The sequence below is a fragment of the Capra hircus genome, chromosome 2 (genome assembly GCF_001704415.2).
Source record: "Capra hircus breed San Clemente chromosome 2, ASM170441v1, whole genome shotgun sequence".
Lineage (NCBI taxonomy): Eukaryota > Metazoa > Chordata > Mammalia > Artiodactyla > Bovidae > Capra > Capra hircus.
Window position 1 is genome coordinate 113962444 of NC_030809.1, and position 24878 is coordinate 113987321.

At 37.7% G+C, this 24878-nt stretch overlaps 1 protein-coding gene and 1 long non-coding RNA gene across 4 annotated transcripts in view; one reads left to right on the forward strand and one right to left on the reverse strand.

The window, feature by feature from the left end:
* Window positions 1-22873, reverse strand: part of GPR155 (G protein-coupled receptor 155) — a 40119-nt gene extending 17246 nt beyond the window's left edge. Inside the window, exons 1-10 of one of the 3 annotated variants that reach the window (XM_018064836.1) lie at window positions 22680-22873; window positions 18933-19213; window positions 18257-18753; window positions 11095-11494; window positions 9116-9281; window positions 8078-8233; window positions 6458-6541; window positions 5021-5138; window positions 1127-1211; window positions 938-1028 (exon numbers count right to left, since the gene is read on the reverse strand). In XM_018064836.1, coding sequence (XP_017920325.1) covers window positions 938-1028; window positions 1127-1211; window positions 5021-5138; window positions 6458-6541; window positions 8078-8233; window positions 9116-9281; window positions 11095-11494; window positions 18257-18722 — 1566 coding nt within the window. In that variant the 5' untranslated portion in view covers window positions 18723-18753; window positions 18933-19213; window positions 22680-22873. The remainder of the gene's footprint in view (window positions 1-937; window positions 1029-1126; window positions 1212-5020; window positions 5139-6457; window positions 6542-8077; window positions 8234-9115; window positions 9282-11094; window positions 11495-18256; window positions 18754-18932; window positions 19214-22679) is intronic. The other 2 variants (XM_018064827.1, XM_018064844.1) reach the window with 2 other exon arrangements.
* Window positions 1012-5009, forward strand: LOC106502774. The gene is made up of 3 exons (XR_001296428.1): window positions 1012-1098; window positions 2080-2223; window positions 4730-5009. It is a non-coding gene; the product is annotated as an uncharacterized LOC106502774 (long non-coding RNA).

The following is a 24878-nucleotide window of genomic DNA, read 5'->3' on the forward strand; positions in this document are numbered from 1 at the left end:
CTATAACAGTGGTTCTTAAAAAAGAGGAAGAGTATGGAAGGAATGTAAAGTACTTACAGAGAAATTAGGGTTTGTCGCTAATCAACTGCGATGTCTAGATGTTCTTTTCATTATGTGTCATGTCCTTGGTTTACGCTACAAGTAATCTAAAGTAAGTGAAAGTGATAGTTGCTCAATCGTGTTCGACTCTTTATGATCCCACGAACTGTAGCCTGCCAGGCTCCTCGGTCTGAAATTCTTCCAGCAAGAATACTAGAGTGGGTAGCCATTCTCTTCTCCAGGGGATTTTCCAGACCTAGGGATCAAACCTGGGTCTCCCGCACTACAGGGAGATTCTTTACTGTCTGAGCACTTATAGACTTTTTCTTCACATCGGAGTTTTTGTTTGCTTTAATACATAGCTCAAGTGTACTTTAACTAGAGACTGTATATGGTGATAATACTAAAGGTAAGTAATTGCAGCTAATACTTATAGTCTTCAGGTAAAAAAGACATATGTGTTAGTTGCTCAGTCGTGTCTGATTCTTTGAGTCCGACTGTAGCCCACTAGGTTCAAATGGAATTCTCCAGGCAAGAATACTGGAGTGGGTTACCATTCCCTACTCCAGGGGAATCCTTCTGACCCAGGGATCGAAGCTGGGTCTCCTGCATTGCAGGGAGATTCTTTACTATCTGAGCCACCAGTGAAGCCCCCAAACAGGCTTAGGTATGTAAAATCATTTTTTTTTTAAATTTCATTTTCTTTTTTATAGACATCTAAAAATATTTATCACATTTTGAGGTGTAAGTTAACAAAGTAACATAGAATCACGAGTGTGATAAGCAGTAAGTTGGAACAAATTTTCAAAATTAATTTCAATGTAAGTATAGCAAAACACATTAAGCAGCTAAAAAAGAGACATTCTCAAGAACAGAACTGTCAATAAACTCTTCTCACCTGCTCTTTTCCATAAAAGAAGGCTGAGTCAATGCTTTCTCCATTATGTTTTCCAGTTATCAAAAGAACACCAACAAGGAGAGCAGGAATCCTATAATAATGAGAGTTTAGAGAGAAAAAGAGAGAGAGAGAATGAATAGTCACTTTGTGTGTGGGCACAGGTAAGCAAACAGAAAGCTACCAACTTACCCCCAGCCAGATATGATGATGATTCCAACAGGAATTTGTACCCTTTCTCTCTTTTTCAAAAGAAACAAAGAAATTGCTAGAAGGCCTAAGAATAAGAAATAGAGATTAAAAGATAGGTGATTATTCTTGATGTTGATCAAACTTCATGGAACTTTAACCAAGCTTATTTCAATAATAGTCTGTAGTTCTTGCCCTAGAATTTACTCCTTCTAAATAAATGCTTTTCCCAATATTTTGAAGCAAGTTTTCTTAATTCAAAATCATTTGTTTTCCCTCCTATACTGCTTCTTTACTAAAATCTTCTTGTTTTATACATGAGGATTTTTTCAAAAAGCCCAAATCATTTTGTTCTTTTGACTCATGTGTTTGGAATCGAAGTATATTTGTGGAAAAAAAGGAAAAAATTTTTAACTGGATACAGAACAATTCTAAAAATAATAACACCCCCGTTCTGCTGTTGCTAAGAAAGTATAGGCAATTCTCACAAAAGTTTGTTTTTGGAAAACTGACCAAGTCTAAATGATGGGCCTTAATATAAACTTAATACAGAAACAAATGTTTTAAACATTTGGACAGATGTTTTAAAAATATTTCATGAGCTTTCCTTATACTTTATACCCAATTATTTAGAAGTAACATCTTATTTAATAAATTTTACACAGCTATAGAAGCTTAGAACTTTAGGGTTGGAAGGGACCACTGTCTTAAATTAATGCCTTCAATTATAGCTGTGTAAACAAGGGTTTGCCCAAGCCACACAGCCAGCAGAGGGCAGAGCAAGACTAGAAACCCAGTCTTCTGACAGAGGGTTACGTCCTTCAGCTCTGTTCAGTGTTCCTAAAACTCGTCTGTTGACCCATAGGGATCTGGGAATTTCTATGAGAAATGTTGTCTTTTTGGTTTATTTGCAGTGGTGACCATCTTATAACCGAAGCACACTCTTATTATTTCAGGGTTTACATCTGGTTTTATATTAAGTTTGAGCCAAGTGAAGGCCAAATGATACCACAACAAAGCTCAAATTAACGTTCTGTGGTAGTCTGAAGAGGGAAAAGCAGTGAGATAACCAGGTCATAAACCCACTCATCAAAGTAAAGGTAAGCCAAAAAAAACCCCAAACAACCAACCAAAAAACCCTATCAGAGAAGTGAGTTCAAGCTGTGATTCAGATCAGCAAAATAAGATCCTTTGTCATGTCAATTAATGTTGCTAACTACTTCAGTTCAGTTCAGTCACTCAGTCCTGTCTGACTCTTTGCGACCCCATGAACTGCAGCACGCCAGGCCTCCCTGTCCATCACCAACTCCCAGAGTTCACTCAAACTCATGTCCATCGAGTCGGTGATGCCATCCAGCCATCTCATCCTCTGTCGTCCCCTTCTCCTCCTGCCCCCAATCCCTCCCAGCATCAGAGTCTTTTCCAATGAGTCAACTCTTCGCATGAGGTGGCCAAAGTACTGGAGTTTCAGCTTTAGCATCGTTCCTTCCAAAGAACACCCAGGACTGATCTCCATTAGGATGGACTGGTTGGATCTCCTTGCAGTCCGAGGGACTCTCAAGAGTCTGCTCCAACACTTACTAAGCTTGTATTTTTGTTTAAATCTAATGAATTTGCTTTGGTTTTAAAATTGTATATTAGCTGTATATAATGTCCAACCAGCTGATGCAAAGAGCTGACTCAATGGAAAACACCCTGATGTTGGGAAAGATTGAGGGCAGGAGGAGAAGGGGGTGACAGAGGATAAGATGGTTGGATGGCATCACTGACTCAATGGACATGAGTTTGAGCAAACTCTGGGAGATAGTGAAGGACAGGGAAGTCTGGTGTTCATGGGGTAACAAAGAGTCAGACACAACTTAGCAACCGAACAACAAGGAATTTATACCTAGATTTAAGATTATACAGATTAAGTAACACTGTGCTAGCAATAATACAAATCAACACTGAGCTCCTTGAGAATTGTTTTTCTTTATACGGGACCCACTCAGTTCTCAAGTTCAAGAGATCCTATCATACCAGTGCTCCTCCCAATGCATTTGCACTCTCTATTGTTTCAGGTTTAAGGTGCCAGGGAAACAAGCAATCAATCAAAGGAGTGCCAACTGTGTTACAATAGTGAAGGGACTCTTGAAAATTCTAATGTTTATCATTTTATTCCTGCCTTGTGAAAATATTGACAAATGAAAAAAAGGCTCAGGCTAGGCCTGGATGTCTCACTGATGAAGCTGTGAGAGCTCTTGCCTGAATCAGCTAAACTCTTCGGGCCTTATTTTCCTCATTTGCAAAATGAAAGGTTTCAACTAGACTGGTGTTCCCAAAAGCAAGACGACTATAGGTGGCACAAAGATGAACTTTTCTTTACTAATTATGTGTTTAACACATGCTTGAAAAAATTTTAACTAGCACATAAAACCTGGGATTTTACCGAGATAAGGCTAAATTTGTAATATTAAAGTTTAAAAAATAAGTTAATTTTAAGAGGGAAAGAAAGGACCAGTGGTATGCAAATATGGCAAAATTGATGAGGGTGGTTTGCAAATAAGTAAAACTGAAAATGGCTGAACAAAATGATTTAAAGTGACCTTTTAGATCCAAAATTCTGTTATAATAATCTTAAGGTTAAAGGGCACCTTCATTAGGGTCAGGAAATTCAGAACAGCTTCTTTGGAGATTTTGGTATTCATGCTTGAAGAGAATTTCAGAGAAACTTGGGGCTTTTTGATAAACTGAGCTCTTTACTGCTCTCTTATTCTCATTATAAATCTACCTTAATAAACCTAAGTATTAGAGATCAAGTTGTTTCTTCTGTATTTGGAAATAATCTCTAGGCTCTTTTAACCTGACAGCTCATGAAAACTCTTATACCATGCAAGGTGTACTTGCCTTTAAAAAAGTACACATCTCCTCTTTGCACTGAATTCATTTTGTAATTCCTCACCGCATTGTTGCTTCACTTCAAAAAGCTGTTGACATAGATGGGTCCTGCTTTTGATCCTGAAGGCATGAAATCTAAAGCCTATTCCCACCAGCCACTTCCCGACACCTGCCTCCTAACAGTGGCTATAACTAGCGCAATAATTCTACAATTTCCTTTTGTATGCCATTTTACAGGTTTGCATTTGTGGTATGACTACAAATCAGCCAGACTGACTGACTATTCCCAAACATACCAGAATGCGTGCACCCCAATTAATGTTTTCCTTCAAATGAGCAATGTGCTAAAACATTCTGAATATCCTTTTTGGAGCCAGTTGAAAGGAAAAATAGTTTTTTCTTACTGACTATTCTTCTATTTCCATATCCTTTTAATCACTTGTTTTTCTTGTTCTTATATTACTGCTCTTCCCTCTACTTAATAATCCAGTTAAATTTGTTGCGCGTCTACCAAGCATCAGGCATAAACATCCATATTTAATTTAGTTCTTAAAATAACCCTGTAAGGTGCTTACACATAAGGAACTGAGACCGCAAGTCTAGTCATTTGCTTCGGGCAGAATGATAATTATTGTTCATTCAGTTCAGCTGGGCTCTAAGTGCGCTCTGGTACACAGCTCACATCCTCATCCCCCTCTGCCCATTCCTTCTCTCCCTGCCTGCTTCCAGTGCTTGCACCCGCGATGGCTCAAAGGGGAGCTCTGCTGACTGTGGCCTAGAACCCAAGGCCCTGAGGACAAGGACATGCGACTGGAAACCATCTGAGCCCAGGTAGAAACATAGAAACAGAGTGATCAGGAAACAGAACTCAGCTTTGCAGACTGCCTAGTTAGTGAGTACAACTGCCTGAGCAGATTCCCTCATCCTGTACTGCTAGACTTAAAATAGATCACTAGAAGCTGGAACCTCAAGCGATGGAGGGGAGGGGGACCCTAAATTTCTCTTCATGATCCAACTTACCTGTCCACAGGTAGGTGCTATAGAGGGAGCTGTACAATAAGACAAACACCAGAATTTGTCCAACAAAATTTTCCTCTTTAACAAAATTCCATATCATCATTCCAGCACAGACGATAGACTGAAGAAAAAAATGATAAAAAAAAATGAAATCAGTCATATTCACATGACTCATACTTATGTGTTTTATTCATAGCAACTATAATTATTCATTTAAAATTATGCTGAGCAATTAACTATTGCATCTTAGTTATACTAAAACAGTAAGTTTTATGATTAAAAACCTTTTTATACAGCACCTTTAACAATGTACATATTTAACTGAAACAGATAATGACAACATTCTAAATCCTAAGCTTATATTTAGTAAAGGTTTACATAGAAAATGCTTAAACTTCTTTCCAGTATAATTTGAGACATGCAAAGATTTAGCTAGAAAAGTAATAAGAAAGGTTAATTTTTAATAATTTAATTACTTCTATAAAAAATGCAAAGTTATCACCAACTGTCATTACAGTTGTCTTTTAGTATCCACGGAGGATTGGTTCTAGGACCCCTCCTTATCCCCTGACAGATAAGGATACTCAAGTTCCTTATACAAAATTCTATAGTATTTGCATACAATCTATGTACATCTTCCTGTATACTTAAAAAAATATTTTTTTTAATTGAAGAATAATTGCTTTACAGAATTTTGTTGTTTTCTGCCAAATATCAACATGAATCAGCCATAGATATACATATGTCCCCTCCCTCTTGAACCTCCCTCCCAACTCCCTCCCCATCCCACCTCTCTAGGTTGTTATATAGCCCCTGTTTGAGTTCCATAAGTTTCTGTATACTTTAAATCATCTACAGATTACTTATAATACCAAATACAATGTTAATGCTATGTAAATAGTTGTTGGCATATGGTAAATCCAAGTTTTGCTTTTTTGGAACTTTCTGGAAATTTTTTTTCTGAATATTTTTAATCTGTGATTGGTTGAATCTGAGCATGTGAAACCTATGGATATGGAGGGCCAACTTTATATAGTGCAAGATCCAATGCAATATTTAATTAGGAATAAATTAATTATAATCAAACTGCAACAACTGATTGCATTTGGTAAAAAACACTTTGATATTATAACTGGAAAAACCCAATGAAGAAATTTTCTCCTCTATAGAAATATCAGTTCAGTCGCTCAGTTGTGTCCAACTCTTTGCGGCCCCATGAACCGCAGCATGCTAGGCCTCCCTGTCCTTCACCAACTCCTAGAGTCCACCCAAACCCATGTCCATCGAGCTGGTGATGCCATCCAGCCATCTCATCCTCTGTCGTCCCCTTCTCCTTCTGCCCTCAATCCTTCCCAGCATCAGGGTCTTTTCCAATGAGTCAGCTCTTCGCATATAATCAATGAAAAAAGCATAGCTTTAATTATTTGTAGGTTTACTAACCTGAGCGATGAGCAAATTAGTTGTAAGCATATGAGGAAGCTGTTTATATTTCTTGCTCAAAAGAAGAATAGCCAAAGACCAGATCTTAAAGACAGAGTTTCAAAAGTTATTCAGGTTTCTTAGTAACTACTTATTAATTACTAATTTTTATTTTTAATTACTAGTTACTTATTAGACTCTTTAAAGAATTCTTTTATCCTGGTTCAAAAAGGAACTGCAATATTTTACTTATTTTAACCTTAGTTTCCAAAAGGGTATTAAGGTAAACTAATATCCAAAGTAAAATAAAAAGCATGGGGAGAATGCCTTGACCAGGGCCACGTTCCAACTTTCCCTACCTTTGGTGGCTGGGGTGGGACATAGGTTCACAGCCAACTATTCAGAAAAAGAGATGAGTGGGAGATGCAGTTATAATGCACTACCGTAAATTTTCCCTTTTTGATTCCACCATATTGGCTCATGAGGTATCTAAATTCCAGGCTATCTTACTTCCAACAACACATGTCACCCTCCTTAAGATGAATTTTCCTGCATTCTTTACATTTAGAAGGATACATAATAGTTACCTAAAATATGCTATTTGATTTCCTTCTTTCTTCTCACCTCATTGTCAAAGTTATGTTGTCTCTCCCTCCTCCACCAAACTGCCCTCTTATCAATAGGCATAGATTTTAAGAATATGTAACAGAAGCAAAATTTCTTAAAAAGTATATTAATCACACATGTATTTGTTGCCAATGTATATATTCATCCTTATCTCCTTTGACAGCAAATATTGTCTTTTTTTTTAAAGCCAGAATACTATCTGAATTCAGTAGGCACTCAAGATAGAGTATCTACAAGATACTCTAGCTGCAAAGTGTATAAGGATTTAATATGGGCTAGATATATTCAAAAGTTTCATTAACATTAAATGGGTGTTTGGTCTTAATCCCAAAGGTCCCTGACAAAAACACAGTTCTACAATAGCTAGTATCTGTATAGTGATTCACCATTTGCAGAATGCTTTTTATATATATTGTCTCATGTAATCCTTAAAACAAACCATGGAAATAGGTGACGTTATTATCTCTATTTTATAGATGAGAAAACTTAACCTTAGCGCAGTTAAGGTTACTCCACAGAGAAATACAGCTAGTCTGTGATAGGTGCATGCAGCATGCTAAGTTACTTCAACAGTCTCTGACTCTGTGTGACCCTGCGGACTGTAGCCCGCCAGGCTCCTCTGTCCACGGGCATTCTCCAGGCAGGAATACTGGAGTGGGTTGCCATGCCCTCCACCAGGGGATCTTCCTGACCCAGGGATCGAACTCGTGTCTCTTCTGTCTACTGCATTGGCAGGTGGGTTCTTTACCATTGAGCCACCCAGGAAACCCCAGTTTGTGACAGGACCAGGAGTCAAATCCAAGTCTGACTAAATCTCATGCCTTGTCTGTTATACAATTTTACCTCTCAAATGGACAGGCAAAACTCAGAAGGCTGATATTACATTTTATGGGCAGGCTTCAGTTTTCTCTATTGTACAAGAAATTAGGTTTTTATTCCCTAACTTTCTATTACCAAGCTATTTTCAGATTCATTCTGTGATTTTCATTCATTTTTATACTGAATCATACTTACCAAGGAGACCAGGCTGATAATACTTATATCAAAACTAACATTCTGGATGGCATATGCCAATGGCTTAGGGTCCATGGTAGGAAAAGTCAGTAACCAGGCAGAAACGTACATGATCGGTGCAGACACAAACGTGCTTATTACCATCCCTGAGGTTATCTGCCAAAATGAAATCAAACTGAGGAAGAGTCACAGACTCAAACAATTCACATAAACTTTAGCCACAGCACACCAAGGCATTCTAAAATAAAAGCATGAGTCAGTAAAAAGACATCATAGAATCCAGCATGTTATCTAATAGCATATTCCCCTTTTCTGAGTGTTCTTAGAGAAACACAGTTAAGTTCCTTTGGCTCCTCTTTTAATCCATGCTCAATTTATATCTGCATATAAACAAATGCTAGAAATCCCACAGCTGATGGTTATCTTCTAGGTTCTGGAAAGTAAATCATATGATCTACTTAAACTAATGACCAGTTTCTTTCCATACTATTTGATAAACTATAGGGCAATAAAGGCAATTTCAAAAAGAGAAAAATTACCATGCAAATATTCTACCAATTAAATAATGGAACTAATGGAACTTCAGTGAACATCTAGTTCCTTCATGTTGTTTTCAAAAACATCCACTCTAATGCTGTGGATAACACACCCAGTGTGCTTGGACACTAGTTGGTGTTAACCAATTTAACCATTTATTGCAGTTGATTATGTGGTTTTTTGCATCTGGTGGCTGGATTATCAATGAATAAAACAGATTTTTCTCCCTCAAATTTCAAAAATTGCCCTTCTATAAATAACCTTCAGGCTTAACTATAATTATAGCATTAAAATACTTGAAACTAAAAAGATGAATGAAAAAATTCATGGCTGAATAAAGATCCCAGATTAAATAACTCTATTGTTACATGATGCCTCTTTATTTACAATGAGGCAGTTTCCAGATATCAAATTCTCATACAAGAATGTAGATTTCTGTGTTTCAAAAATTCATTTTTCTACAAACCAAACAATCAAACTTAGCAAGTAATATATACATACAATCTCTACTTCCATATTGAACTGTGTTGCAAAGATAGCCACTCCTGGTGCTACAGGAAAGACACCATACAAAAACGCGTAATTTGACAAACTTGTGTGGTTTACTACACTGTCGTCCTTGTCCAAGAGTTCCACCATTTCTCTGCACAGAAGTGGCAGCACCAGGCTGAAGAAACAAGAAATGCATCGTTGCTTGATATCAAAGCATGCTGGTCCCCAAGTAATAAATTGCTCTAGTGAATTTGGCACTAGGTTATTCTTCTTCTGCCCAGAAGGTATCATTTTACTGAAAGAATCAAATATTCAACTTGGAGCTACTTAGAGTAAAACAATATTCTTTAAACAGCAGGAATTAGAAGGAAAAGAAACTCAGATTTTTTTGTGTTCTATGAATAATTTTCTTGCAAAAAATTTGTAAAACGTTGCAATTATACTGCTGGTACTTGCTTTCCATATTAGTTCATTGCAATGTTAAAAAAAAAAAGACACAATCTGAGTAAACTTGTTTAAAAGAAAATTACTAAACATTTTTTTGGGGAAAAAAAACAGCTGACTCTTATTATGATCAGGGTTTTAAATGGTTCAGGTAATAACAATGCTACTAAGTAGATTCTAAAAGGCAGTAGAGAAATAGGTGTCTTACAATTAATTTTTTATCTTTGTAAAGAAAAACGGTTCAGCAAAGGGAACTGTAATAACTGAGGTAGAGCAGAAGCTAGTTAAATTCAAATCTGGTGAAGAGTCAATTATGAAACAAATCCTCCAGGATTTCATAGAAAGAGCATATCAAAAGTAGTGAATTAAAGGAGCTTTCCTTTAAAAAGAACAAAACCAAGGTTAATATTTTCACAGCAGCACCTACAGAGATGCTCTCGGATGGAGTCAAGAACCACTTTTATGTATTTTTATAATTAAAAGAAGAAGAAATTATGTAATAGGGATCATAGAACCAGAAAAAAAATATAATGAGAACATTTAAATATTTATAAGTAATGGCTGGTAATCACTGTCATTGTCAGAACTGTATTTACTATTGTGGCAAAACCAAATATTACTTTATTTCCAAGAGCATAAAACCACTATAAATAATCTTCAGAATTTATATTCATTGTAAATTATATTTAAAATATAGATACTATTTCATATTGCACAGTTCTCATGAATTTGTCTCCAGAGGAGCTAAATTCAATAGTTAAATATGCCCCAAGTGCCTTGGGATCATCTCATAGTAAAATTATGTCACCTACACCAGGAAGTATAACTCCATGGCTAAAGAGCTAAAGAGGCTGAAGAACTATTAACTAAGGAACTAAGAACTTTCCATTTGCAGGTTAGGATCAGATGGTTGATAATAATCAATACTACTGACAACCATATTTAGAAAATTTAACCACCTTCAGAATTTTAGAATATTTCCCCTAGTTTCATGAAATAAAGTTTTAGTTCAAAATTATTGCTCTCCTCATAGCCAAATCCCTGTGTTCTGATCCCTGTGTTCAGCTATTTGGTCTTTTCATCATCTGCTCTGGAGAAGGAAATGGCAACCCACTCCAGTACTCTTGCCTGGAAAATCCTGTGGCTAGAGGAACCTGGTAGGCTACAGTCCATGGGGTCACGAAGAGTCAGATATGACTGACTTCACTTTCATAGCCAATAGGATTTTAACAGATTTAGAATACTCAGAAATCCTGCAAAATTCCCTTAAAACTATGATCAAATAGGACCTTGGAAGGTATTAGGTAAAATTACATAAAAGCTGAAGGGAAACCATAGTCTTTATCCTTTAACAGTAAAATGGAAAAAACAACCTGCATGGAAATGACTTTCCACAATCACCAATCTCACATTTTCCTTTAAAACCATTCAATTAGGAGGGATTACTACTATCGAACTATTTAAAGGAGAAAATCCCAACAAATTGGCTAAATAAAGTAAGGCTTTCACAAAGTATAATCCCCAAGTAAATAAGTGAAACTTACAGTTTAGCTGTGATGAGAAGAATCAGTACAACAAATGCTGACTTCTTTAGTTTCTTTATTTTTCCTACCATTGTAAGACCAAGATAAAATAGAGCTGATCCAGAAAAAGAATTTGCAAGTCCATCAAGAAAATTTTCCATATATTCAGGCACCTTTTGATCAAGAATAAAATTGAAGGCAATGCCAATGAAGACCATAAATACGATTGGGTTCTGTAACACACGCAAAAGTCCAAGGCCCAAAATTTTCACTTTGTTTTGAGAAGCATTCTGAGTGTCTTTCCATTTCTGAATTTCACAGAAGATAAATCCTATAGGGTTTAACATCATCAGAGATATTGGTGCCACTAAGTAAATGTACTGGAGATATTCTGGGTATGTTGTTTGATATAAAGCTTCAACTGCAAAATACAAATTAAAATTGATTTTAAAATGATAACCACAGAAATATATTAATAAATTATGTATATAATATATTCCTTGCTTAATTATAACATATTGTACATTAACCTAAATAGTGTAGAATGACTTAGTTAGCTTAGTTTTGGAAAAATATATTTTAGTAAAGCTGAAAAGGAAGAAAAATACACTATATTAAATGACATAGTTTATAAGACGATAATCAACTTTAAAAAATTTTTAGTTAAATTCACTAATTTTTACTATGTAGAGACTAAGACTAGTCTCAAGAAAGGGGCAGAATTGTACAGGTCTTAAAACAATTTAAAGTTAAAATCTACTAACCAAATGTTTAAGTAGGCATAGCACCAAGGTGGTTGTTGGTCCTCTTGAGAGGGAAGTTTCATTGAAGTGATGAGGCAGAAATCAGAGGACAGAGGAGACAAATGGAGAAATGGAGGAGAGAGGAGGAGAAAACGGACTGAAAAATGAGGACTGATGTGATGGAGTCCAAGCTATACAGGAAAAGCAGTGAAGACAGGACATGGCTAACAGATAAAAAGCAGAGGGGCCAGAGACTGGAGGTTCCTGTGAAATCCGCAAGTAGGTGTACTTGGAAATTTAGGAGATCACAGCAAGTCGGATAGTGAACTACTGAATTTAGTGTTTCCCCGACGGCTAGGTCCAGGATGTGGCTAGGGGAGTTGGTGGCTAAAATGGAGTAGAGGAAAGCATCATTGAAGGTGAGAAGGTCAAGGAACTGAGAGAGCAGAGAACTTGGTGGGTAGCTCACATGGATACTAATGTCAAACCAGATAATGGCAAAACTTGGGAGTAGAGATGACGACAGAGAGCCAGATATTCAGTGAATGAGGAGTGACAACAATGAGGATGAGTGGTCTAGCAGGCAGCAGGGACCTCAAAGAAGCAGTGTGTACAGAAGAGCAGAGAATAATGTATACACAGTGGCTGAGGATGCCGGTCCTGCCTACCCACTGAGCATGTGGCATGAAGGTGATGAGGAAATGAACAGCCTACACTGGAGAGGAGTGAACACCTTCAGGAAGGAAGCCCAGTGAAGGTGCTGAAGAATTATAGATGGTCAAGTGGACCCGAGAAACGTTTCAAAGGGGGATACAGTAAAGTCATGTCAATGTACATTTAACTAATGCAAATTCAACTACGCTTTCTTAGGAAAACAAAAGCTTCAATTTCCTTTTTCATACAGCATGTCCTCAAGTACAAACTAATCACTTATTCACTGAAGAACAACATTTGAGAAAGAATCTGCCTTTTAGACTTAAGAAAAATGGTACAATATACATGGAATGTGTGTGCTGTATTTTGTGGGTGATTTGAGGGATTTCTCAGGGGTTCAATTGTACATGATGACTTTAGAATCTAACCACTATATAAGATGAGTCTCCTTGATTCATGTGAGGGTTGGTGGCCTGGTCTTGGCTTGATCAGCACAACTTAAAGCCTTTCAGCTAGCAAACTGATCTCCAGGCACATTTTTGGCAATGAGTTCTGAAATTATTCAACCTAATATATAAAAAGGTTGATTCATAAATGATTTTCAAGTTGAGAGATAAAAAAGAGAACAGCCACAATTACTCACAATCACTTGCTTCATAAGAGAGGCAATCATGTGAAAACATGTAAAAGATTAGGCTTCTCAATTTACATTAAGATAAAGTGACAAGGTAGGAAAATATATTTGCTTACTTACTCAGGATACGTAAGTTCAGTAAATGTCAAGTACATGTCCCATTAGTTATGTAACTGGATTATATAACCTTTAGAAGATCCTGTTCTCATTAGCTAAAACCTACTTTTTATAAGATTCAATACCTTTTCTCAGCAAAGCACATATAGAGGTCTCTAATATCTCTGAAATGCAGTGTTTAAACAAAACACATTTGATTACCTAAAATTTCACAAATTCTTTCCACTGATTTCCAAATTAGATATACTAGCTCTATAACTGAGTGGTTTTCCTTCATGTTTCTAAAGTTTCACCTTTTAAGTTAAAAAAAAAATAAAAGCAGTACTTCTGATAACTATTTTTAGTTAGCTATAGTTTTGATTAGATAGTCTAACTCAAAGAGAAACCTTCCCACCCCACCCCACCCCAATTTTTAAAATAGAGTATATTTTAGAAAAGGCTTGTGTTTTCAATCTGAGCTTAAGAATTTCCCCAAGTAGCCAAAATAAAATTCATAAGGTCTTTCCTCTGAGAATGTAAAAGCACACAAGGTCCCTTAAGTTAATGCTTTAAAAAAAAAAAACAGAAATGTACTTTCCTGGTACAGTAGCACTTAATCACCATCATATAATGGACTTCAGGTTGTTTTAAAAGTTCAAAGCAAATATGAGCACAGTCTATAATCTAGGTCTAGCCAATCACCAAATACTTTCTTCTTCTGCATTATCTTTTGTATTTGATTCCTACATGGAATCTTGATTTCTACTACTCCCACTGGTTAAAAATCTCAAAACTGGAAGTCCAGTGGTTAAGACTTCACCTTCCAATGCAGGGAGTGTGGGTTCAACTCCTGTTCAGGGAGCCAAGATCCCACATGCCTCCTGGCTAAAAAACAAAACATAAAGCTGAAGCAATACTGTAACAAATTGAACAAAGTCTTTAAAAATGATCCACATTGAAAAAGAAAATCTCAAAATTGAGTTACCTACTGTTTACCAACCTATATTCCTCTGGCTTTTCTTGACCATCCCCTTCATCCATTTTATTTGCTATTGACAATGTAACATAAATCTTAAATTTCAAAAATTAAGATTTCCCCACAGCTCTCCCCACCCACAAGACCATATATAAAATCTTTCTTTTGACATTCATTGTCTAGTCGCCACAGTTGGTTCCTTATTTATCCAGCTTATCTTTCACTATACCTTAGTGCAAATCCTCCATCAGCCAATCTGTATCATTGTTATACTGGATAAACACCAGGTTCATAATTACTAGTTCTATATGCTGATCAATATCCCCCAACATCTTGAAGTCTCTTCTTTCTTACCCAAATCTTGCCTATTATTCAAGGCCTGTCTCAGGTAACATTTCTTCCACCAAGTCTTCAGTCTATATCATGGATATCCCCTTCCCTGGATGGCTCTGGTACCTTGTTTCATATCAGTGCCGCCTCAACAAATTCTGAATTCCTTGAAAGCATCATTTTATAATCCCCAGTCCCAGCAGAGCGCTGAGCAAATCTGAAAATACTTACTGAATGGAATTAACATATCAGTGAATGTCAAAGGTTTCAGATAGACTATAAATGTATTTTGTAACATAGCAATTTATACCTAATTGTTATCCATGAACCCATTTCTTTTTATATCCAATGTTTTTCTTTTTTCATATTCTGAATATTTATAAAGCAGGTTACTATTGGGATATTTTAAGTCACTTGAACAGGTATACGAAGGCAGAAGAAATACAGTCTAGTGGGAAAGCAAAAACTGGGAATAAATCCCTGTTAAATTACTAGAATACGGTTCAATATGGGAATTTCAGTCCATTCTGCCATTCCTTTACATAATGACTTAACATTTCATCTTCCTCTATAAATAGGCAGCTCTATTCATTACCAATCTGAATAGTTTTTCAAATCTGAAAAAAATGAAATTCAGTGACCCACATTAACAAATTAGATTTATAATCATTATATCAACTATTAAGTGCTAATTAATACTTAAAAATAAGGCTCTTGGGGGAGGGGAGAATCCCACTATGAGGAATTATTATATAGCCTTGAAGAACTAAGAGACAAAATTAGCCACCCACTGTGCCTCCCATTTTGATTTCTGCAGGTTTTCAGTCCCTAGCAAATAACACAAAGACCTAGACAAGATCATTCTATTATTTAATGGCTTATAGTTAAATGCTTCATTTCCTTTCTGTTTACAGCTCAAGCACTAGAGCATAATTATGATTAGTCGGGGTGCTTATGCTATCAGCATTGTTTGAAGAATAAATTATAGGACTTAACTATGCCCCATTAGTATCTTTTAATGACAGAGGCAGGGAACCATTCTGATTTGCTGAGATCAACATTTCACCACAGTAGATTCCTGGTTTCTTCTCATACTCAGATTTCTTAAAGTACCTTTGAAAAGAATTTTTTCTTAAAATAGCAAGCTTCCTTTTTTAGTCTGCAATAATGCAATGTAGTATTCTGTCACTTGAGTACAGATAAATCATTTTGATGCAGTTTTATAGACCTTTGTAATTGTCATAGAGAAAAAGGAAACATGACTCTCCTTTGTCTTTAATCATTAACTTATCCCTCTTCTTCTGAGTAACCTGTAAATTGGACCAATGTTGCAGATCAAATGCAGTCTTAAAAAGGACATTTCCTTTAAGCTGTGATGCTTATCTGTGAACAAGAGAGTGGGAATTCCTGGGAGCTGTCCCAACAAACAAAAGAATGGTCTTCTCTCTAGAGACAGTTTTCTCTGTTCACCCTAAGCATGGCCACAAGGCAGCTGGGCATGAACAGAGATAATAAATAATCTCATCAGAGCAAATACATGGCCCTACAGTTCTGTACCACATCTTCCAATCTGCAGATATATGAGAAAACATTTACTGTCTACAGTGTTGATTTCTAGTAAAGTTATTGTCTACAACCTAACGTTATAAGAGCTTTTATATTGTGACTTAAAAACAACAACAACAAAATAAAACAAAAATTACAATTCAAAATATGCAAGTATCATCAGGGAAATTGGGCTCGCACACTGATGGAAACATGATTATTTCTGGATTCACTGATTTAGTATGGGACATGAGAGAAGCAGCAATGAAAATGGTTGACTATATTTTTTGTCTGGAGATTCTGCCTTAATATGAAAATTAAAACTGCTACTCATTTTATAAATTATTTTGAATAATGTAAAGATAAAGAAAAACTTTGATTCTATCTGAAAATAATGTATTACAAGGGCTAGTTGGGCCTTCTAATGATTCGATGAGGATGTTATGTAACTGTGTGGCACAGAAGAACACCCAGGATTTAAATCTAGTCACCTGTTAGCTGTGTGACCTGGGGTAAGACAATTAAATCTCTGTAAGTCTGCCTCCTTATTTGAAAATGAGGATAATAACATCTGCCCTACCGCAAATGAGATAAGTATATAAGTACTCTTAGAAAGTTACAAATATTACTTCTATTTAATTATGGGGTTACTACTCTATGACGGCATGAAACTTACGGTTCGTGTCTAAATTAAGATATAGCACTATTTATTATGTAACACTATGATACTTAGCCATTTCTAAAATCCTTCCTTACACCATAAATACCTTGACAAACATACCTTATTAATGCTCCTGAAGGGATGGACAGCACATTAACTTCTTCCTCTTTTATTTCCAATGTCTTTATTTAAATGCTTGGTTCAGCCTTAATTTTAAAATTCATTAACCTTCAAGGAACACCTATCTCGTTTTTGACTATTTACAGCTCAGTTATCTAACAGCCTAGTTTTTTCTCTTTCATAATCTCCGGCTTTACTCAGAGTGATTTAATTTCTTAGGTAAATCTCTATTTCTGGTGAGTGTGAGATGGAGGAAAATGATAAACAGTATAGTCCTCCAGAATCCCTTCAGTGCCAGAAGTGAAATAACTCTTCTGGAGGGGGGATAGTTAAAAAGTAAGAAATTTGAAAGTTAATGGCAAATTTCAATCATTCATTTCATTAAGTTTCATTTAGTTTCTCACCAGAGAGGCCTTCACTGACCCTACCTCCCACCTCAAATAGCAGCTCCTTATAAAATAACACTACTTTATTTTTATGGTCCTTGTAATTACCTGATATTACTTTTATTTTCCCATTAAAATGTAAATTCAATGTGTACAAGAACTTTGTTCACAAGGGTATTCCCAGCAGCTAGCATAGTCATTGGTGCTAACACCCTCCTATCAATGAATGAAGGAAAAAATGAATGACTATATTCATAATATTCAGATCCCTACATTATGATAAATGATCAAAGCACAACATAAACTTTAACATAAAGAATATTAAAGACTAGTTAAGTACATATTTTCTTGGTGGCAGTTTGGAAAACAGAATATGTTTCTAAGATTCTATGTTTCTAAACATTCCCAGTTGGTGTGTTTACTATTTCATTAGGAAACATACACATGGAAACATAAAATTAGGCTGTTTAAAGAGCTGGAAATTTAAAGAAGGAAAAGTTGGAAAGGTTAAAGAAAAAAACAAAAAAAAACCACCCACATCATTTTGTTCTTAAACAAGAAATTAACTTCAACAAAAGTACACTGATATTTTGAATAACAAATTCAATAACAGGCATTAATGTAAAGTAACATACACTCTAAATGGTAGGAAAAATAAGGAAGGGAAAAAGCCCCTCATAAATTTCCACTGCTAACACCTAATAATGACTGTTTTTAAACAGGTGTATGCCTATGCTTTTTACATAATTTAAATCAAAATCTGATCACTTCTGGAAATTAAACTTCTTTCATATGTGACTGTGAAGAAGAAAAAGAATACTATTGGAAAGAGGACTCAAAGTTTATTTGGATACGATCATTTAAGTAGATATTTGAAGGTGCCTCAAATTCTGAAAAAAATGTATAATCCAACTAATTTAAGATATATTTAAGAAAAAGCACGAAAGATTTCTTAGATACAAGAATGAGGTATAAATCATTATTATCTCCTAAAACACCTGAAATTTTTTAAAACTTAAAAAATAAAAAAAAACTTACCTATAGGATATCCCAATGCAAAGTCATTACTTTGTGTAGCAAAAATAGGAAATAGTCCAGCTTTGCTAAATCGACTATCGGGACTGGCAACCAATAATGTTAATACACATACAACGAAAAATACAGAAGCTTTGGCAATTAAGATACTATATAGAAAAGACCAATCCACATTAGAAAAATTAAGTACAACCATGTTTTTGAATAGTAAAGCTGGAAGTGCAAATCTGGAGACAAAATTTCCCAGTCCTTTCGCTTGTGTTGATGTTATAACATTGGCCCTTCCTGCTATGTAGCCACAAAGGACTATGCCAAAGCATTCTAGTAAGGCTGGAAAAAGCCTTGTTATTGACATTGAAGGTGGGTCATTAGTGGAATTAAATCCATGTGTAACTGGTGAGGACAAAGTCTTCGTCATATTGACTGCAAGGGTTAAGTTCTTGGCAGGTATATTGGAAAAAGAATTCATTTTCTTTCACCTTCCAACTCCAACCAGAGCTCTGAAAAGAAAGGAAGAAAGATTCAGTGTGAAAGCAACGAGAAAAATTCTAGTTGAAAGGATACACTGGCAAACCTAAATTTATTAAATGGCCAAATAAATACACAAAATTTTTTCAACCACCATCGGAGAAAAATACAACGAAGGAAAAAAAAAGGGTGGGAATGTCTACTAACAAACCTCTTGACTCTCAAAGGTGGGTCAGCTCAAAATATTTATGTCCTATATTCAGTATCAGATATGAGTAAAATAACATCCACAAATATCACAGCTGCAATGATGCCCTGTGGTTCTCTCCAGTGATCCACACTCAAGCTCCGCCTGGTGGATGAGAGCATGGGGCCCACAGAGTCTCTGCTGAGTGTCCACTGCAGCCAAATTGTCCAGAAATTTCAGAAGTTCTCGGGGCTACATCAAGGAGTCACAGTGGACAGGAAGGTCCTTTCCAGCCTGCAGAAGGTCTTGAATATAGGATAGGAAAAAGAATATAATAAAATATCGCTAACTTTGAACCAGTAACTTCTGTGCCTCACTTTCCTCATGTGTGAAATGGCAATAATAGGACCTACCTCATAGGAACTTGATATTATGCAATAGCAAATCCTTATAAATACATCTGTTACAAATAAATCACTTAACAAAAGTTAAATATAACTTTTGGTGGCATATAAGAGAGAGAATGAAGGAAAAAATGATGGCCTCCCACCTACCTAGTCTTAGTTCCTTTTACATCAGAAACACATATTGGCTGTCTTGAGTGCTCCACAGCAGCACTGAATGTGCCCTTGAGCACCACAGGGACTCTGCACATGCAGTTCACTCTAAAATACTCTCTTCCCTAACCACCTACCATTCTCCACATAACAACTACCCATCCTTTGAACTGTAGGCAAATCAATTCAGGAGTTGTTGTAGGTAAGACTCTAACACCATACCCAGGCAAGGAGCCTTTCTCAAGTAGAATCATGTTCCTTAACTTTAGGCCACTTTTCTCAGTTTATTAGACTATGCATTAGAGTGACTATGTGATTTATGTCTGTCTCCTTCACTGGACATTAAGTGCCATAGAAGCAAGGACTGTGCATGCTTTTGTTTCTTCCTAATGCTGAGTACAGTGCCTGGAGATTAACAGACGATAACAATTACCTGCTCTTATATAAACCCTTCACTCTTAGGTGGATCAATGGTCTCTCTTAGGAACTATCTACTTCATGGACAGAATCTTGTTTTTCTCTGAATGCTAAGTATTCTAAGTTTTTCACTATATATAGCAACAGGCCCAAGACCACAAAATGTGCTCTAAAATGTTCTAAATCTGTTCATACAATGTTAAAGAACACAAAATGTCTTGTAAAATGTTCTAAAGATGTTCAGAAAATGCTAAAGCAAGGAAAACTTTACGTTAACATGACAATACTTAGCAGACTTTCTTCTTGCTGCCAGGGGCACATTAGATTTGAACAACTCTGCAACTAATCAGCTTTTATTAGTAACTAGAAGTTAATATAGAGACCATTGCCAATTCCTAAGTGATTATTATGGGTAAACCATCCAAAGTAACCTTATATAACATAAAAAGTAAAGCAGCTTTCGCTTCCTGAAATGTACAATGCCCAGGGTTAAATTCTCAAACACCCACATAAAATTAAGGACTCAGATGACAGGCCAGAAACCAACAACAACTGATCCAAGGGGGTGTGGATGAGATAATTTTCTCTGAGCTACCCTAGTATAAGCTGAATCCATTTAAAAACATGTTTAAATCTGGATCAGGACAAGTTATTTTCCTACTAGGATTAGATAGGAGTGGTCAATATACACAAAACCTGTAATACGCACACATACTTGAAGTCTACCAAATAAGCATCAGATTATATCCTGGGAAAGCTACTGATTGATACAGGTAGTCATAACTGAAGTAAGGAGCTGGTAAATGAGTGAACTAAAGTGTTAAACATTCAGAGCCCCTGAGAGATGTGGATTTGAAAAACTAGTGCTAAGATTAAAGTGATAAACTACTCCCATCTTCTGTAATTTTTAAAAAGTTCCCTATATTTCTTTGCCTGGACTACTATAACTTACACTTCTCACTGCCCCTTATTTGTACCAACCACACTTGCATGTCAATTTATTCCAGTCATTTTTAAACCAACAGTTTTAAGTAAATTTACAGTTGTTCAGGGAAGAGTCAAATGGCCCGAACCCAATTTTGGGCCTATCGCTTATCAACTCCTTAGGCAACTAAGCCTGTCTGCACTTCAGCTTCTTCAATTGCAAGATGAGAGTAAAAATCTCCTTAGATGGGTATTGTGAGGACTGGAGATTTTATACACAGCTTATTATAGTAGCTTTTCACAAAGTAGACCGTCAAGAAATGGTAACAACTACTATTGGGAGTTGTGTGTCCTAATAATAACAAGAATGGTAGTAAATTAAATACAATTAATTGTTCTGTGCCAATTCTTCCAACATACTTGGTATTAAAGAGCCTCCAACTAAAACAGAGGGATGGGATAGATGATAAGGTTATCAGTTTTTGTTTTATACCAAACAACTAAGGGGAGTTCAATTCAAAAATTTAGTTTGATCTTAATTGTTAACAGGGAAGGGAAAGTTCTTTAGTTCCCTCTAGGTGATGGTCAAATAGTTGTAGCAATGTCCTGGTTTAACTTTCAGTTAGCCAAAAATTAAGAGAAAAACTTTGGAAAGTAATCTTCCCTTTCCCATGAAGCTTCTTTTAATATTCCTTGATATCATAAAAGCAATATCCTCTAATTGAGGGGCAATCAAAATAACCAAAAAGGACTTAGAAAGTTTTATGTCATCTTAATTTTTTTTTTTTCCAACAGGAAGAAAATAAACTTCCTAAAGCATTCTTTTAAAATAAACAGGAGCCACAGCAATGGAAGTAACTTTAAAAAATTGCATCCAGTCTTTTCATCTCATTAAAAACAATGCTTGTTAAAGAACAAAAAGTTGGCTTGTCACAGAAAAAGACCACTCCCTGGGACTGGAGCAGACAAATGCTATGCTAGCCACTTCTGGTCACTCATGATTTAGATAACGAGGAGTAACCACTGACACTGTAAACTGCTATTAAGTGAAAATCGGGAGGAGGGTTCTGACTGGTTTCAAAGAGAAAGCTTTAAAACCTTAGGCTGTCTATTTCTCAAACACCCAATATCCTTTATCGGGTGGGAAAAACATAATACAATGTTGTACCATTCAAGCACTTTCCGACATCAACAGTCACACCATCCACCCACTCCCACCTACTTGCAGGGTACCAAATGTTCTCCCTAGAGACCCAGGATGGGGAGGGCTGAGCGCTGCCTCTTGCCTTGTCGGCGGGGACAGACTTTGGCCCTCTAAGATAAGGATGTAGAGAATCCCTAATCAAACAGGCCGCCCCAAAACAGCTGCCACCCAATGCCCGGGAAGGCAGCAGTGGAAGAGTTCGGCACCTGGGATAAAAAGTTGGACGCTCAGCTTTCCCGGGGCATGACAGTCACATCACAAGGTAAGTGAAATGCTCCTAAAAGGGGTAAGGTAGACAATTTGGTGCAACGCTCCAGGTACCTGGGCACAAGCTCCCAGGATGGCATTCGCTGAGGCCACCCCCCAGAATAAGGGGAAGAGTCTGAGAACGATATGGTGGATGCACGTACAGTGAGGCGCTCCTCAAACTGGGGGATGGCAGATCTGTCACCAAAGGGGACAAGCCGCCCCTTCCCCTGCCTAAGTCTTCCCGGGTGGACCGCACGTCCTAAAGGCAAGCGCTGCGGGGCAGAGGCGGGCAGGCGCAGGCAGCGGACTGCGGGCCTAGGCGCTGCTCACCGGCTCAGACTCGAGGAGCGAGAGCCGGGGCACCAGGGGCCCGCAAAGGAACGGGACCGCGCAGGTCGGCGCCCCAGGGGCCCATCTCACCTGCTTCGTCTGCAGCCCAGGGGCCGCGGGAGAAGGGAGTCGATGCTCGAGGTGGACCAAGCAGGGAGGAAATCACCGTCATTTCCCACCCCCAGCCCTCCTAGCAGAGAGCTGCCGGCTGCCGGGGTCAGGCTACCGCAGCTCAGTCACGTTCCGAGAAAGTGAGGGGCTTAGTAAGCTGGGACCAGGTCAACTCCTCCCCGTGCCGCCCCGCCCCGCCCCTCACTTAAGCCCCGCCCCCGGCCAGGGGAACCCCGGAGCTGTGCGGGCCCTGGCCCCGCCCTTTCGCCCCGCCCCCGACCGCCGAGAGGCGGAGGCCCAAGGTTCTCACCCACGTCCCCTCCCCCCTCCCTCGCCTCTCCCCACGCCTACTGCGAGCCGCTAGACGCCGACGGCAGGACTTCCGGCCGCCCGGCTCCGGCAAAATGGCGGCAGATGTGGGGACTTCGTGGTTTGTCTGTTCCCCCTAAATTCAGGTGCAGAAGCCTCTTGTCTTCCGCCTAACCCCAGCCTCGTGTGGTCTGCCGAGTCATCTCTCGATTAGCCTAGTCGTTTATATAGTACAGTTTAAAAACAAGGTCTTAAAGAGTCAGAATCGTGGGTCAGACTCCTGCCTTTCACCTTTCCCAAGGCAGTGTGACTTTGACCTTCCTAGATCAGAGACTAAAATGTAAAGCTTTTAATTCTGTTTGGTGGTGGTGGTGTAGTCTACAAGTCGTGTCTGACTTTTGCGATCCCATGGACTGTAACCTGCCAGGCTCCTCTGTCCATGGGAGTCTCCAGGTGAGAACACTGGAATGGGTTGCCATTTCCTTCTCCAGAGGATTTTCCCGACCCAGGAATCGAACTCGGGTCTCCTGTATTGCAGGCAGATTCTTTGCCGACTGAGCCATGTTGTGTTTGGTTTAGTAAATAAGCACCCAGTCGCTGACTGCTTGTGTTTCTACTGTGGGTTGAACCATGCGTTTCCCCTCAGTGTACTGAGAGGAAACTGATGGTATTCTTGGAAAACTTAACAGAGCAGGAACTGAAGATACAGGAAAATAATGCATTCTGCCCTGTTCTCCTCATTTCACCCTTGTTCTCTTTCTTAACTTTTAACAGCCTTCCCTTTTTGCCTAGAACCTAGCTACATTTTTTTTTTCAATCTGACTGTATCACAAAGCTGGAAGGAATTATTTAGAAAGTTTGGAATTGAATTCAATGGAATATTTGTTGAGCTTTGACTTATAGCGAAAAACTGGAAGATAGGCCTGGACATGAAAGGTACGATGAAACTCTAGGAAGTTTCTTAGGTTAGCCTTGGAGTTTGGACCATATCCTCTGACCACAATAAAACCATTAATTTTTTTTTTTCCATGAGAACATGTCTTAGTGATTACACTAATTTTGGATATGCAGTCTGGAAGCTTTCCCAGGGTTAGTTGAAAGACTGAAAGCAAGAAAAACTGATGACTTTGGGAAAGAAAAAAAAAAAGCCAAGAGGAAATAAAAACTCTGGGGTGGTTGTAATGAAAAGAATGGAAAAGACCTGAGAGACATTACAAAAGAACTGTTAGGACTGGATTATTGATAGGGCCAAGAAAAGGAAGGAGATAACCTAGGTATTTGCTCATCCATTACAATAAAGAAAGTGAAGAAAACTAAAGAGCCTCTTAGTGAAAGTGAAAGAGGAGAATGAAAAAGTTGGCTTAACCCTCAACATTCAGAAAACAAAGATCATGGCATCCGATCCCATCACTTCATGGCAAATAAATGGAGAAACAGTAGAAACAGTGGCAGACTTTATTTTGGGGGGCTTCAAAATCACTGCAGATGGTGACTTCAGCCATGAAATTAAAAGACGCTTACTCCTTGGAAGAATAGTTAATATCAGCTAGACAACATATTAAAAAGCAGAAACATTTTAGCCAACAAAGGTCCATCTAGTCAAAGCTATGGTTTTTCCAGTGGTCATGTATGGATGTGAGAGTTGGACTGTGAAGAAAGCTGAGTGCCAAAGAATCGATGCTTTTGAACTGTAGTGTCGGAGAAGACTCTTGCAAGTCCCTTGGACTGCAAGGAGATCCAACCAGTCCATCCTAAAGGAAATCAGTCCTGAATATTCATTGGAAGGACTGACGTTGAAGCTGAAACTCCAATACTTTGGCCACCTGATGTGAAGAGCTGACTTATTTGAAAAAGCCCTGACGCTAGGAA